Source organism: Bombina bombina, chromosome 4 (assembly GCF_027579735.1).
Source record: "Bombina bombina isolate aBomBom1 chromosome 4, aBomBom1.pri, whole genome shotgun sequence".
Classification (NCBI taxonomy): Eukaryota; Metazoa; Chordata; class Amphibia; order Anura; family Bombinatoridae; genus Bombina; species Bombina bombina.
This window is the reverse complement of record NC_069502.1, coordinates 1,132,984,256-1,132,997,827: the sequence shown is the minus strand read 5'-3', so window position 1 is coordinate 1,132,997,827 and position 13,572 is coordinate 1,132,984,256. Positions and strand designations below refer to the sequence as shown.

The 13,572-nt window shown below is 43.4% G+C and overlaps 1 protein-coding gene across 1 annotated transcript in view; it reads left to right on the top strand.

Annotated features, from left to right (window-relative positions):
* Window positions 1-13,572, top strand: part of GPATCH2 (G-patch domain containing 2) — a 572,071-nt gene that overhangs the window by 88,117 nt on the left and 470,382 nt on the right. Inside the window, exon 4 of the mRNA XM_053712502.1 lies at window positions 7,529-7,711. Coding sequence (XP_053568477.1) covers window positions 7,529-7,711 — 183 coding nt within the window. The remainder of the gene's footprint in view (window positions 1-7,528; window positions 7,712-13,572) is intronic.

Sequence of the window (13,572 nt, the reverse complement as noted above, 5' to 3'; positions counted from 1 at the left end):
TCCGGTATCGCCGCTTAATGCGCGTCACTCCAGGGGCATAGAAAGCAGCGTCTCTCAGTGCGGTCCCAGTCTCTAGTTGATTGGACTCGCTGTAGTGTCCAGAAATAGGTTCGTTCTCACTGCCAGGAATGGTAGCCACCGTACTCTCCTCCTCCACTGCGCCAGGCTCCTGGACATGTGTAGCTGCGTTTATTTCTTGTAGGTGATCCACCATTTTCACATAGCTGTATTGGTCATATCTAAAAGCCCTCTCTATGTCGTTGCAGAGTTGCTCTCTATAAAACTCCAGTATGGAGCTTATCTTTTCAATGATCTTACTGTGTTCCATTGTTTGCTTGGATGGTCAGTGGTAGTACACTGCTTACCCGGCCTGTAGTATCCGGGGGGGTGTTGAAGGCCTCTCACTGAGGAGTCTGCCCTAGGCCTCAACGCTCCGGATCAGTAAACTAAGGTGGAGTACCCAATATTGATATATCATTCAATTCGGCTGAGTGTGTAGATTCAAGATATCAGGTTGAGGTAGATGGCTGACCCTCTTAGACACCAATAAAAGGCAAATTACTGATGTTCCACGCAGAGCAACTGATATTGCATCCATTCAAGGTGCTGCCCAGAGACACGCCCCCTAAATTAATTTTTTATGTAGGAAAAAATTGTGACTCCTTGCGGTTTTAAAATCGCGTCAATTAATCGCGGTTTTAAATCGCATATGCGATTAATCATGCAGCCCTAATTTTAGCCAGTCAGACACACATGAGCTAGCAGTGTATAACTGTCAAAATGCACTGAAATAAAAGGCCCCCTCAACATCTTAGAAATTAGCATATGAGACTACCTAGATTTAGCTTTCAACAAAGAATACCAAAAGAGCAAAGCAAATTTGATGATAAAAGTAAATTGGATAGTTGTTTAAAATTGCATGCCCTATCTGAATCATGAAAGTTTATATTTGACTAGACTGTCCCTTTAAAAGGCTATAGTAGTAAAAAAAAAAAAAAAATGTCATGCTCTAATTTGCTAACCAACCCTAGACTACTGTGTGTTAACTCCCACAAAAGATCCAATCAGCAGTGCTAGTTGCACAACTCGGTTGTGGAACTAGTACTTCTAATTGGATCAGCTGCATTTTCCACTCAGGACCAGCAGTCCTCTGTGAGCCCTGATCAGTATTTTTACTTTGCAGGGGTTATAAACACACATTAGTCATGGGAAATAACCTTAAAATTACATGCTTTTTAAAGGATTAGAGCATGTAATGTTTTTGACTATAGTGACACTTTATCAAGTACATTTAGCTGTGGAATTTGATAAGTTAATATTGTAAATTGTTTTTAAAGTACCAGAAAAATTTGACAATCAAGCATTGACTCTGTGCATGGGCAAAACCCACCCCAAATGTATTTTTAATGATTATAATTTAATTATCAAATGTCGAGATTAACAGGCAAATAATGATTTCTCCAACATAGGTGTGTCCGGTCCACGGCGTCATCCTTACTTGTGGGATATTCTCCTCCCCAACAGGAAATGGCAAAGAGCCCAGCAAAGCTGGTCACATGATCCCTCCTAGGCTCCGCCTACCCCAGTCATTCTCTTTGCAATTGTACAGGCAACATCTCCACGGAGATGGCTTAGAGTTTTTTAGTGTTTAACTGTAGTTTTTATTATTCAATCAAGAGTTTGTTATTTTAAAATAGTGCTGGTATGTACTATTTACTCAGAAACAGAAAAGAGATGAAGATTTCTGTTTGTATGAGGAAAATGATTTTAGCACCGTAACTAAAATCCATGGCTGTTCCACACAGGACTGTTGAGAGCAATTAACTTCAGTTGGGGGAACAGTGTGCAGTCTCTTACTGCTTGAGGTATGACACATTCTAACAAGACGATGTAATGCTGGAAGCTGTCATTTTCCCTATGGGATCCGGTAAGCCATGTTTATTAAGATAGTAAATAAGGGCTTCACAAGGGCTTATTAAGACTGTAGACTTTTTCTGGGCTAAATCGATTCATTATTAACACATATTTAGCCTTGAGGAATCATTTATTCTGGGTATTTTGATATGATTATATCGGCAGGCACTGTTTTTGACACCTTATTCTTTAGGGGCTTTCCCTAATCATAGTCAGAGCCTCATTTTCGCGCCGGTATGGCGCACTTGTTTTTGAGGACAGCATGGCATGCAGCTGCATGTGTGTGGAGCTCTGATACATAGAAAAGTCTTTCTGAAGGCATCATTTGGTATCGTATTCCCCTTTGGGCTTGGTTGGGTCTCAGCAAAGCAGATTCCAGGGACTGTAAAGGGGTTAAATATAAAAACGGCTCCGGTTCCGTTATTTTAAGGGTTAAAGCTTCCAAATTTGGTGTGCAATACTTTTAAGGCTTTAAGACACTGTGGTGAAATTTTGGTGAATTTTGAACAATTCCTTCATACTTTTTCGCAATTGCAGTAATAAAGTGTGTTTAGTTTAAAATTTAAAGTGACAGTAACGGTTTTATTTTAAAACGTTTTTTGTGCTTTGTTATCAAGTTTATGCCTGTTTACAATGTCTGAACTACCAGATAGATTGTGTTCTGACTGCGGGGAAACCAAGGTTCCTTCTCATTTAACTATATGTATTTTATGTCATAAAAAAATTTAGTATAAATGATGCCCAAGATGATTCCTCAAGTGAGGGGAGTAAGCATGGTACTGCATCATCCCCTCCTTCGTCTACACCAGTCTTGCCCATACAGGAGGCCCCTAGTACATCTAGTGCGCCAATACTCCTTACTATGCAACATTTAACGGCTGTAATGGATAATTCTATCAAAAACATTTTAGCCAATATGCCCACTTATCAGTGAAAGCGCGACTGCTCTGTTTTAGAAAATTCTGTAGAGCATGAGAACGCTGATGATATGGTTTCTGAAGGGCCCCTACACCAGTCTGAGGGGGCCAGGGAGGTTTTGTCTGAGGGAGAAATTTCAGATTCAGGAAACATTTCTCAATAAGCTGAACCTGATGTGATTACTTTTAAATTTAAGTTGGAACATCTCCGCGCTCTGCTTAAGGAGGTGTTATCCAATTTGGATGATTGTGATTATCTGGTCATTCCAGAACCACTATGTAAAATGGAAAAGTTCTTAGAGGCCCCGGGGCCCCCCGAAGCTTTTCCTATATCCAAGCGGGTGGCGTACATTGTTAGTAAAGAATGGGACAGGCCCGGTATACCTTTAGTACCTCCCCCCATATTTATAAAATTGTTTTCCTATAGTCGACCCCAGAAAGGACTGATGGCAGACAGTCCCCAAGGTCGAGGGGGCGGTTTCTACTCTACACAAGCGCGCCACTATACCCATAGAAGATAGTTGTGCTTTCCAAGATCCTATGGATAAAAAATTAGAAGGTCTGCTAAAGATGTTTGTTCAGCAAGGTTCCCTTCTACAACCATTTGCATGCATTGCCCCTGTCACTGCAGCCGCGTGTTTCTAGTTTGATGAGCTAGGAAAGGCGATTATTAGTAATTCTTCTTCTTATGAGGAGATTATGGACAGAATTCGTGCTCTTAAATTGGCTAATTCTTTCACCCTAGACGCCACCTTGCAATTGGCTAGGTTAGCGGCGAAAAAATTCTGGGTTTGCTATTGTGGCGCAGAGCGCTTTGGTTAAAATCTTGGGCAGCGGATGCGTCTTCCAAGAACAAATTGCTTGACATTCCTTTCAAGGGGAAAACACTCTTTGGCCCTGACTTGAAAGAGATTATCTCTGATATCACTGGGGGCAAGGGCCACGCCCTTCCTCAGGATAGGTCTTTTCAAGACCAAAAATAATCCTAAGTTTCGTCCCTTTCGCAGAAACGGATCAGCCCCAAGGGCTACGTCCTCTAAGCAGGAAGGTAATACTTCTCAAGCCAATCCAGCCTGGAGACCTATGCAAGGCTGGAACAAAGGAAAGCAGGCCAGGAAACCTGCCACTGCTACCAAGACAGCATGAAATGCGGGCCCCCGATCCGGGACCGGATCTGGTGGGGGGCAGACTCTCTCTCTTCGCTCAGGCTGGGGCAAGAGATGTTCTGGATCCTTGGGCGCTAGAAATAGTCTCCCAAGGTTATTCTCTGGAGTTCAAGGGGCTTCCTCCAAGGGGGAGGTTCCACAGGTCTCAGTTGTCTTCAGATCACATAAGAAGACAGGCATTCTTACATTGGGTAGAAGACCTGCTAAAAATGGGAGTGATTCATCCTGTTCCATTAGGAGAACAAGGGATGGGGTTCTACTCCAATCTGTTCATAGTTCCCAAAAAAGAGGGAACGTTCAGACCAATCTTAGATCTCAAGATCTTGAACAAGTTTCTCAAGGTTCCATCGTTCAAGATGGAAACCATTCGAACACTCCTTCCTTCCATCCAGGAAGGTCAATTCATGACCAAGGTGGATTTCAAGGATGCGTATCTACATATTCCTATCCACAAGGAACATCATCGGTTCCTAAGGTTTGAATTCCTGGACAAGCATTTCCAGTTCGTGGCGTTTTCTTTCGGATTAGCCACTGCTCCTAGGATTTTCTCATAGGTACTAGGGTCCCTTCTGGCGGTGCTAAGACCAAGGGGCATTGCTGTAGTACCTTACTTGGACGACATTCTGATTCGAGCGTCGTCCCTTCCTCAAGTAAAGGCTCACACGGACATTGTCCTGGCCTTTCTCAGATCTCACGGATGGAAAGTGAACGTGGAAAAGAGTTCTCTATCTCCGTCAACGAGGGTTCCCTTCTTGGGAACTATAATAGACTCCTTAGAAATGAGGATTTTTCTGACAGAAGCCAGAAAAACAAAACTTCTAGACTCTTGTCGGATACTTCATTCCGTTCCTCTTCCTTCCATAGCGCAGTGCATGGAAGTGATAGGTTTGATGGTAGCGGCAATGGACATAGTTCCTTTTGTGCGCATTCATCTAAGACCATTACAACTGTTCATGCTCAGTCAGTGGAATGGGGACTATTCAGACTTGTCTCCAAAGATACAAGTAAATCAGAGGACCAGAGACTCATTCCGTTGGTGGCTGTCCCTGGACAACCTGTCACAAGGGATGACCTTCCGCAGACCAGAGTGGGTCATTGTCACGACCGACGCCAGTCTGATGGGCTGGGGCGCGGTCTGGGGATCCCTGAAAGCTCAGGGTCTTTGGTCTCGGGTAGAATCTCTTCTACCGATAAATATTCTGGAACTGAGAGCGATATTCAATGCTCTCAAAGCTTGGCCTCAGCTAGCGAGGGCCAAGTTCATACATCAACCATCAGGGGGGAACAAGGAGTTCCCTAGCGATGGAAGAAGTGACCAAAATCATTCTATGGGCGGAGTCTCACTCCTGCCACCTGTCTGCTATCCACATCCCAGGAGTGGAAAATTGGGAAGCGGATTTTCTGAGTCGTCAGACATTGCATCCGGGGGAGTGGGAACTCCATCCGGAAATCTTTGCCCAAGTCACTCAACCGTGGGGCATTCCAGACATGGATCTGATGGCCTCTCGTCAGAACTTCAGAGTTCCTTACTACGGGTACAGATCCAGGGATCCCAAGGCGGCTCTAGTGGATGCACTAGTAGCACCTTGGACCTTCAAACTAGCTTATGTGTTCCCGCCGTTTCCTCTCATCCCCAGGCTGGTAGCCAGGATCAATCAGGAGAGGGCGTCGGTGATTTTGATAGCTCCTGCGTGGCCACGCAGGACTTGGTATGCAGATCTGGTGAATATGTCATCGGCTCCACCATGGAAGCTACCTTTGAGACGAGACCTTCTTGTTCTAGGTCCGTTCGACCCACTCCAGCTGACTGCTTGGAGATTGAACGCTTGATCTTATCAAAGCGAGGGTTCTCAGATTCTGTTATTAATACTCTTGTTCAGGCCTGAAAGCCTGTAACCAGAAAAATTACCACATAATTTGGTATATCTGTTGGTGTGAATCTGCAGGATTCCCTTGGGACAAGGTTAAGATTCCTAAGAGTCTATCCTTCCTTCGAGAAGGATTGGAAAAAGGATTATCTGCAAGTTCCTTGATGGGACAGATTTCTGCCTTGTCTGTGTTACTTCACAAAAAGCTGGCAGCTGTGCCAGATGTTCTAGTCTTTGTTCAGGCTCTGGTTAGAATCAAGCCTGTTTACAAAATTTTGACTCCTCCTTGGAGTCTCAACCTAGTTCTTTCAGTTCTTTAGGGGGTTCCGTTTGAACCCTTACATTCCGTTGATATTAAGTTATTATCTTGGAAAGTTTTGTTTTTGGTTGCAATTTCTTCTGCTAGAAGAGTTTCAGAATTATCTGCTCTGCAGTGTTCTTCTCCTTATCTGGTGTTCCATGCAGATAAGGTGGTTTTGCGTACTAAACCTGGTTTTCTTCCAAAAGTTGTTTCTAACAAAAACATTAACCAGGAGATAGTTGTGCCTTCTTTGTGTCCTAATCCAGTTTCAAAGAAGGAACGTTTGTTGCACAACTTGGATGTAGTTCGTGCTCTCAAATTTTACTTAGCAGCTACTAAGGATTTCAGACAAACTTTGTCTTTGTTTTTTGTTTATTCTGGTAAACGGAGAGGTCAAAAAGCAACTTCTACCTCCCTCTCCTTCTGGATTAAAAGCATTATCCGATTGGCTTATGAGACTGCCGGACGGCAGCCTCCTGAAAGAATCACAGCTCACTCCACTAGGGCTGTGGCTTCCACATGGGCCTTCAAGAACGAGGCTTCTGTTGATCAGATATGTAAGGCAGTGACTTGGTCTTCACTGCATACTTTTTCTAAATTTTACAAATTTGATACTTTTGCTTCTTCTGAGGCTATTTTTGGGAGAAAGGTTTTGCAAGCCGTGGTGCCTTCCATTTAGGTGACCTGATTTGCTCCCTCCCTTCATCCGTGTCCTAAAGCTTTGGTATTGGTTCCCACAAGTAAGGATGACGCCGTGGACCGGACACACCTATGTTGGAGAAAACAGAATTTATGTTTACCTGATAAATTACTTTCTCCAACGGTGTGTCCGGTCCACGGCCCGCCCTGGTTTTTTTAATCAGGTCTGATAATTTATTTTCTTTAACTACAGTCACCACGGTAACATATGGTTTCTCCTATGCAAATATTCCTCCTTAACGTCGGTCGAATGACTGGGGTAGGCGGAGCCTAGGAGGGATCATGTGACCAGCTTTGCTGGGCTCTTTGCCATTTCCTGTTGGGGAGGAGAATATCCCACAAGTAAGGATGACGCCGTGGACCGGACACACCGTTGGAGAAAGTAATTTATCAGGTAAACATAAATTCTGTTTTTGTGTTGTTTTTAGAAGGTAACAATTTTGTGCTTGAGGGGTATTAACCGCAGAGGCATTTTATGATAACTGGAAAAACACACTGGCAAAATCTGCCAACGTTTCGAAATGATTCACAAGATTGTGATCAACCGATTAGTCCTGTTGTAAATGGTTTTAACATTATGATATTTCTGAACCCAAGTGTAATCACTAATAATGCTTGACCTCATGGTTGCTTTAATAATTGTGTGTGTATGTGCATCCTCAGGTGATGACGAGCAGAGCGACTGGTTTTATGAAAGTGAGTCTGGGGGAGCCTGCGGCATCACTGGCATCATCCCTTGGTGGGAGCAGGAAGACACTGCTGGACTAGAGAGAGAATTACCTGATCCAGTCTTTGAAAGCATCCTCACAGGCTCGTTCCCCCTCATGTCCCAGACTGCTCAGAGAGGTTAGTACTGTATTTATGCCAAATCAAGGTTCCCCCTCCTGTCCAAAACAGCTTAGAGAAGATAGTACTGCATTTACAGCAAATAAAGGTTCCTCCTCCTGTCCAAGACAGCTCAGAGAGGTTAGTACTGCATTTACAGCAAATAAAGGTTCCTCCTACTGTCCAAGACAGCTCAGAGAGGTTAGTACTGCATTTACAGCAATAAAAGGTCCCCTCCCTTATGTCCCAGACCGTTCAGAGAGGTTAGTACTGCATTTACAGCAAATAAAGGTTCCCCCCTCATGCCCCAGACCGTTCAGAGAGGTTAGTACTGCATTTACAGCAAATAAAGGTTCCTCCTCCTGTCCAAGACAGCTCAGAGAGGTTAGTACTGCATTTACAGCAATAAAAGGTCCCCTCCCTCATGTCCCAGACCGTTCAGAGAGGTTAGTACTGCATTTACAGCAAATAAAGGTTCCCCCTCGTGTCCAAGACAGCTTAGAGAAGTTAGTATTGCATTTACAGCAAATAAAGGTTCCTCCTCCTGTCCAAGACAGCTCAGAGAGGTTAGTACTGCATTTACAGCAATAAAAGGTCCCCTCCCTCATGTCCCAGACCACTCAGAGAGGTTAGTACTGTATTTACGCCAAATCAAGGTTCCCCCTCCTGTCCAAGACAGCTTAGAGAAGTTAGTACTGCATTTACAGCAAATAAAGGTTCCTCCTCCTGTCCAAGACAGCTCAGAGAGGTTAGTACTGCATTTACAGCTATAAAGGTCCCCTCCCTCATGTCTCAGACCGTTCAGAGAGGTTAGTACTACATTTACAGCAAATAAAGGTTCCCCCCTCATGCCCCAGACCGTTCAGAGAGGTTAGTACTGCATTTACAGCAAATAAAGGTTCCTCCTCCTGTCCAAGACAGCTCAGAGAGGTTAGTACTGCATTTACAGCAATAAAAGGTCCCCTCCCTCATGTCCCAGACCGCTCAGAGAGGTTAGTACTGTATTTACGCCAAATCAAGGTTCCCCCTCCTGTCCAAGACAGCTTAGAGAAGTTAGTACTGCATTTACAGCAAATAAAGGTTCCTCCTCCTGTCCAAGACAGCTCAGAGAGGTTAGTACTGCATTTACAGCTATAAAAGGTCCCCTCCCTCATGTCCCAGACCGTTCAGAGAGGTTAGTACTGCATTTACAGCAAATAAAGGTTCCCCCTCGTGTCCCAGACTGCTCAGAGAGGTTAGTACTGTATTTACGCCAAATCAAGGTTCCCCCTCCTGTCCAAGACAGCTTAGAGAAGTTAGTACTGCATTTACAGCAAATAAAGGTTCCTCCTCCTGTCCAAGACAGCTCAGAGAGGTTAGTACTGCATTTACAGCTATAAAAGGTCCCCTCCCTCATGTCTCAGACCGTTCAGAGAGGTTAGTACTGCATTTACAGCAAATAAAGGTTCCCCCCTCATGCCCCAGACCGTTCAAAGAGGTTAGTACTGCATTTACAGCAAATCAAAGTTCCCCCCTCATGTCCCAGACCGTTAAGAGAGGTTAGTACTGTTTTTACGCCAAATGAAGGTTCCCCCTCCTGTCCAAGACAGCTTAGAGAAGTTAGTACTTCATTTACAGCAAATAAAGGTTCCTCCTCCTGTCCAAGACAGCTCAGAGAGGTTAGTACTGCATTTACAGCAAATAAAGGTTCCGCCTCCTGTCCAAGACAGCTCAGAGAGGTTAGTACTGCATTTACAGCAAATAAAGGTTCCCCCCCTCATGTCCCAGACCATTCAGAGAGGTTAGTACTAGATTTATGCCAAATAAAGGTTCCCCCTCATGCCCCAAACCGTTCAGAGAGGTTAGTACTGCATTTACGTCAAATAAAGGTTCCCCTCATGCCCCAGACCGTTCAGAGAGGTTAGTACTGCATTTACACATTGACTTATAATTAGGATATGTTGCCATTTCTACAAGGACTACAATGACTGAATGTATTTTCATGAAACTTAGCAGGCTGATAGATTATGAATTGATCTAATGCCCCTTGGTTGTTTTAAAGTTTATGATTTTTTTTTTTTTTTAAAGTTATTTCATACAAATTAGCTTTTTGTTTTGCAACACCCCACTGTTGTGTATAATTGGCTAGTTATGTCACCACCTGACATGCTCAGTAGGGTGCTTCGGCACATTATTAATGTAGCTGCTGTGCAGGAATCTGTTAGCAGGGGGAGCCTGCAATCATTAGTCACCATCATCAGTGCTTTACTGTGATCTCATGGTATTTCATCAAATGCATTTAAATTCATAAACATTTTTCCATCTTAATACGAGGAGAGTTCACTGCTTCATTCATTACTTGTGGGAAATACAGAACCTGGCCACCAGGAGGAGGCAAAGACAACCCAGCCAAAGGCTTAAATGCCTCCCCCACTCGCCTCATCCCCCAGTCATTCTTTGCCTTTCGTCACAGGAGGATGGTAGAGAAGTGTTGGAAAATTCAGAGTAGTCTCTTATGGAGGGTAGTACTCTTCGGAATGGGACTGGAGTTTTAAGTAGTCTTGTCAGCCTCTCACTGAGAGCATTGACGGATGTTAGGGTCTGGAGATGCAGGGAGAGTCTTTCTGCAAAACCATCCAGACTCGTATTAACAGCTCCTTAAGCAATCAGTGTTGAGGAGTTTTACTGCCTGCTTTCTAGCACTCAAGTCCATGTCAGAAGCGATGCTACCACACTGTCAAACTTGAGAGGCCATGTTCCTGTTCCACGGCGTAGATTCTGGTAAGATAGTTTCATTTTTTATACCTGTAATGATAACGCAAGAAGACAGGTTCACAGTGGGACTCCTTTTATCTTTATAGAAACAAGGGTTAATATATTCGGAAGGTGATTATTGTACAGGGGGGGGGGGGGGGGGGGATATATACATGGTTGCTTTATTGTGTTTTTTTGCTGTAACATGTGTGAGATGTGGCTCGGGCAATGTGTAAACAGTCAGTTTTTTTCTTTCATTTTGATTACTGCGCAGCCGGTTTAGTTTGGCATGCTTTTTCTCGGCTGCAGGGGCGGTCCTGCATGGCACTCCATGTGACCGGGTGTGGCCTCATTCTCTTCCTTTTCCTGACCGTCGGTTGCAGGAGAGGAGAGCGGTTTCTCTGTGGGCCTGGGTCATAGGAGGTGGTGAGTGCCATTGGGAGTATAAAGGTGCCATGTCTTTCTTTCATGTAAATGGCAAGAGTCCATGAGCTAGTGACGTATGGGATATACATTCCTACCAGGAGGGGACAAAGTTTCCCAAACCTCAAATGGGTATAAATACACCTCCCACCACACACATACTTCAGTTTCACAAATTTTGCCTCCTATGGAGGTGGTGAAGTAAGTTTGTGCTTGACTTTTATGATTTCTTCTATGATAAGCGCTTCTAAGCATTTGTCAGAGGGATGTGAAGAGAGTATCGCCTGTTGATTTTTTTTATGGTTTTACCCATGGGAAATCTTTTCAAGGGTTCTCTGTTATCGGTCTTAAGGATTCATCTCCTACCTCCCTTTTCAGATCGACAATATACTCTTATACCATTACCTCTGCTAATAGTTCCAAAACTATACACAAACAGAAAGTCCAAGCACTAAAAAAACAGTCTTTCTTTTATCCTATTATTGTAAAACCTGGGGTTGAGGATTTCCCAATTTACTTGCACTCTTAATATAGAGCTGTCTCCAATAATGTGTGCGTTACAAAGAGATTGAAATGTCTCTGATGAGAGTATCAATTTGTTGCAATAAACAGCAAACAGCAATCTTGTTATATGTATTTCAAGTTTCTTACCCGCTCTTGGCGGCACTCGTGTTGTCGGGTCTCTCAGCGTCTCCTCTGCTTGTCGGTCCACAGGAGCCTACTTTACAAACTTTTGGTTTCCAATACCTTAATTGAACACAGGCTCCCTCCTCGATCAGTGCAGTAACGGCTGTGACCTCTCTCTCTCCAAACTTTGTTTCTCCATCCGGGTTTTCTCTTGTTGGCGCCTCTGTGATTCGTGGGAAATCCTCTCTCTTACCCAGGGTCTGTCTGTTTTCTTTATCCTGTGCTCACTCCACTTCCCAAAATCGTATTGATGTATGCAATGATCTAAAAAGATCCAAATGAGGAGCACCAGGCGATGTTGGATAAAAATAAAACTTAACTTTTATTCCAGCTCTGCGGCTTCCATTAAAACATATCACAGTTACAACATATAAAAGGATAGCGCAGCATTCTCTCGCTTATGCGTTTTCGGCATTAGCCGTAGTCATAGCATGCTTTAATGGAATGTTTTAATGTTTTAATGGAAGCCGCAGAGCTGGAATAAAAGTTAAGTTTTATTTTTATCCAACATCGCCTGGTGCTCCTCATTTGGATCTTTTTAGATCATCTCTGCTAATAGTTGTCAGTACTGGTTTGGCTGTCTGCTATATGTGGATGGATGTCTTCGGTAAGTATGTATCATTATTTAATATACTCTCAGCTATGTTTGGCGCTTTATGTATTAATATAAAGTTTTAAATATATGGATTTACTTATATTTGCCATGAGTCAGGTCTATGTGTATTTCCTTTTGCAGTCTAACAGTTTCAGTATGAGAATCATGTTTAAGGAAGTTATTTGTTAAAATCTTCTTACCTGGGGTTTAGTCTTTTTTTTCCCTTCAATTTGACCTGTTTTTTACTTAAATTTTGCGGTCAAATCTAGACTTGCGAGGGCGCAAAATGCTGATATTCATTGCGTCATTTTTGGCGCAAATTTGCATCTATAGTGGCGCAAGTTTCGCAATTTCCTGCACCTTTATTGGCGCTAGTTTGTTTGGCGCAAAGTCGCGCTTGTTATGAAGCGAGTAGCGTCATTTCCAGATGTTGTTTGGCACCAAAAAAAATTTACTTTGTATTGTGCGTCATACTTGGCGCCAAATATTCTTTTGGTTATATTACCCCACTTCCTTTATGCTCCCTGCTCTCTTTATATTCTAAAGGGCTATGCTGTTTGCTTTTCTGCTTATTTAGCATATGCATTTTTTCCCTTTCCTGAAACTGCTATATAAGGAAATTAGATATTTTGTTTAAATTTTATTTTTTATTTTACATTTTGCAAGATGTCTGTCTGATCTTGTCTCAGAAGTTACTGTAGGAACCATGCTGCCTGAACACAGTTCTACCAAAGCTAAGTGTATCTGTTGTAAGCAAGCTGAGATTATATATCCGGCTATATTATGTAACAGTTGTCATTGTCATGCTCGGCTGAGCAGGTTCAGGGGAATGGAGCATGTGCAAGGTGATGGCTGAGTTAAGCTGAGAGAATGTGAAGAGGCGAGTAGGACTCAGTATACCAGAATGGAAACACAGAACAAAGAAGGTCTTTTCTTAAAGAAACTTTACTAAGGTAATGCAAGGAAAACAAGAGGTAAAGCACATCAAGGTTATATTCCAAACTGATAATAAACAAACGAAAGTCTTTGGTAAGGCAACTTAGTTTCAGGAACAGGTCGAGCATACACCAGTATCTCGGTAAGGACACTTGGTTTCAGGAAGGGGCCGAGCATATGCCAGTATCTCGGTAAGGTAACTTGGTTTCAGGAAGGGGCTGAGCATACGCCAGTATCTCGGTAAGGTAACTTGGTTTCAGGAAGGGGCTGAGCATACGCCAGTATCTTGATAAGGTAACTTGGTTTCAGGAAGGGGCCGGGCATACGCCAGTATCTCGGTAAGGACACTTGGTTTCAGGAAGGGGCCGAGCATATGCCAGTATCTCGGTAAGGTAACTTGGTTTCAGGAAGGGGCTGAGCATACGCCAGTATCTCGGTAAGGTAACTTGGTTTCAGGAAGGGGCCGAGCATAAGTCAGTATCTCGGTAAGGTAACTTGGTTTCAGGAA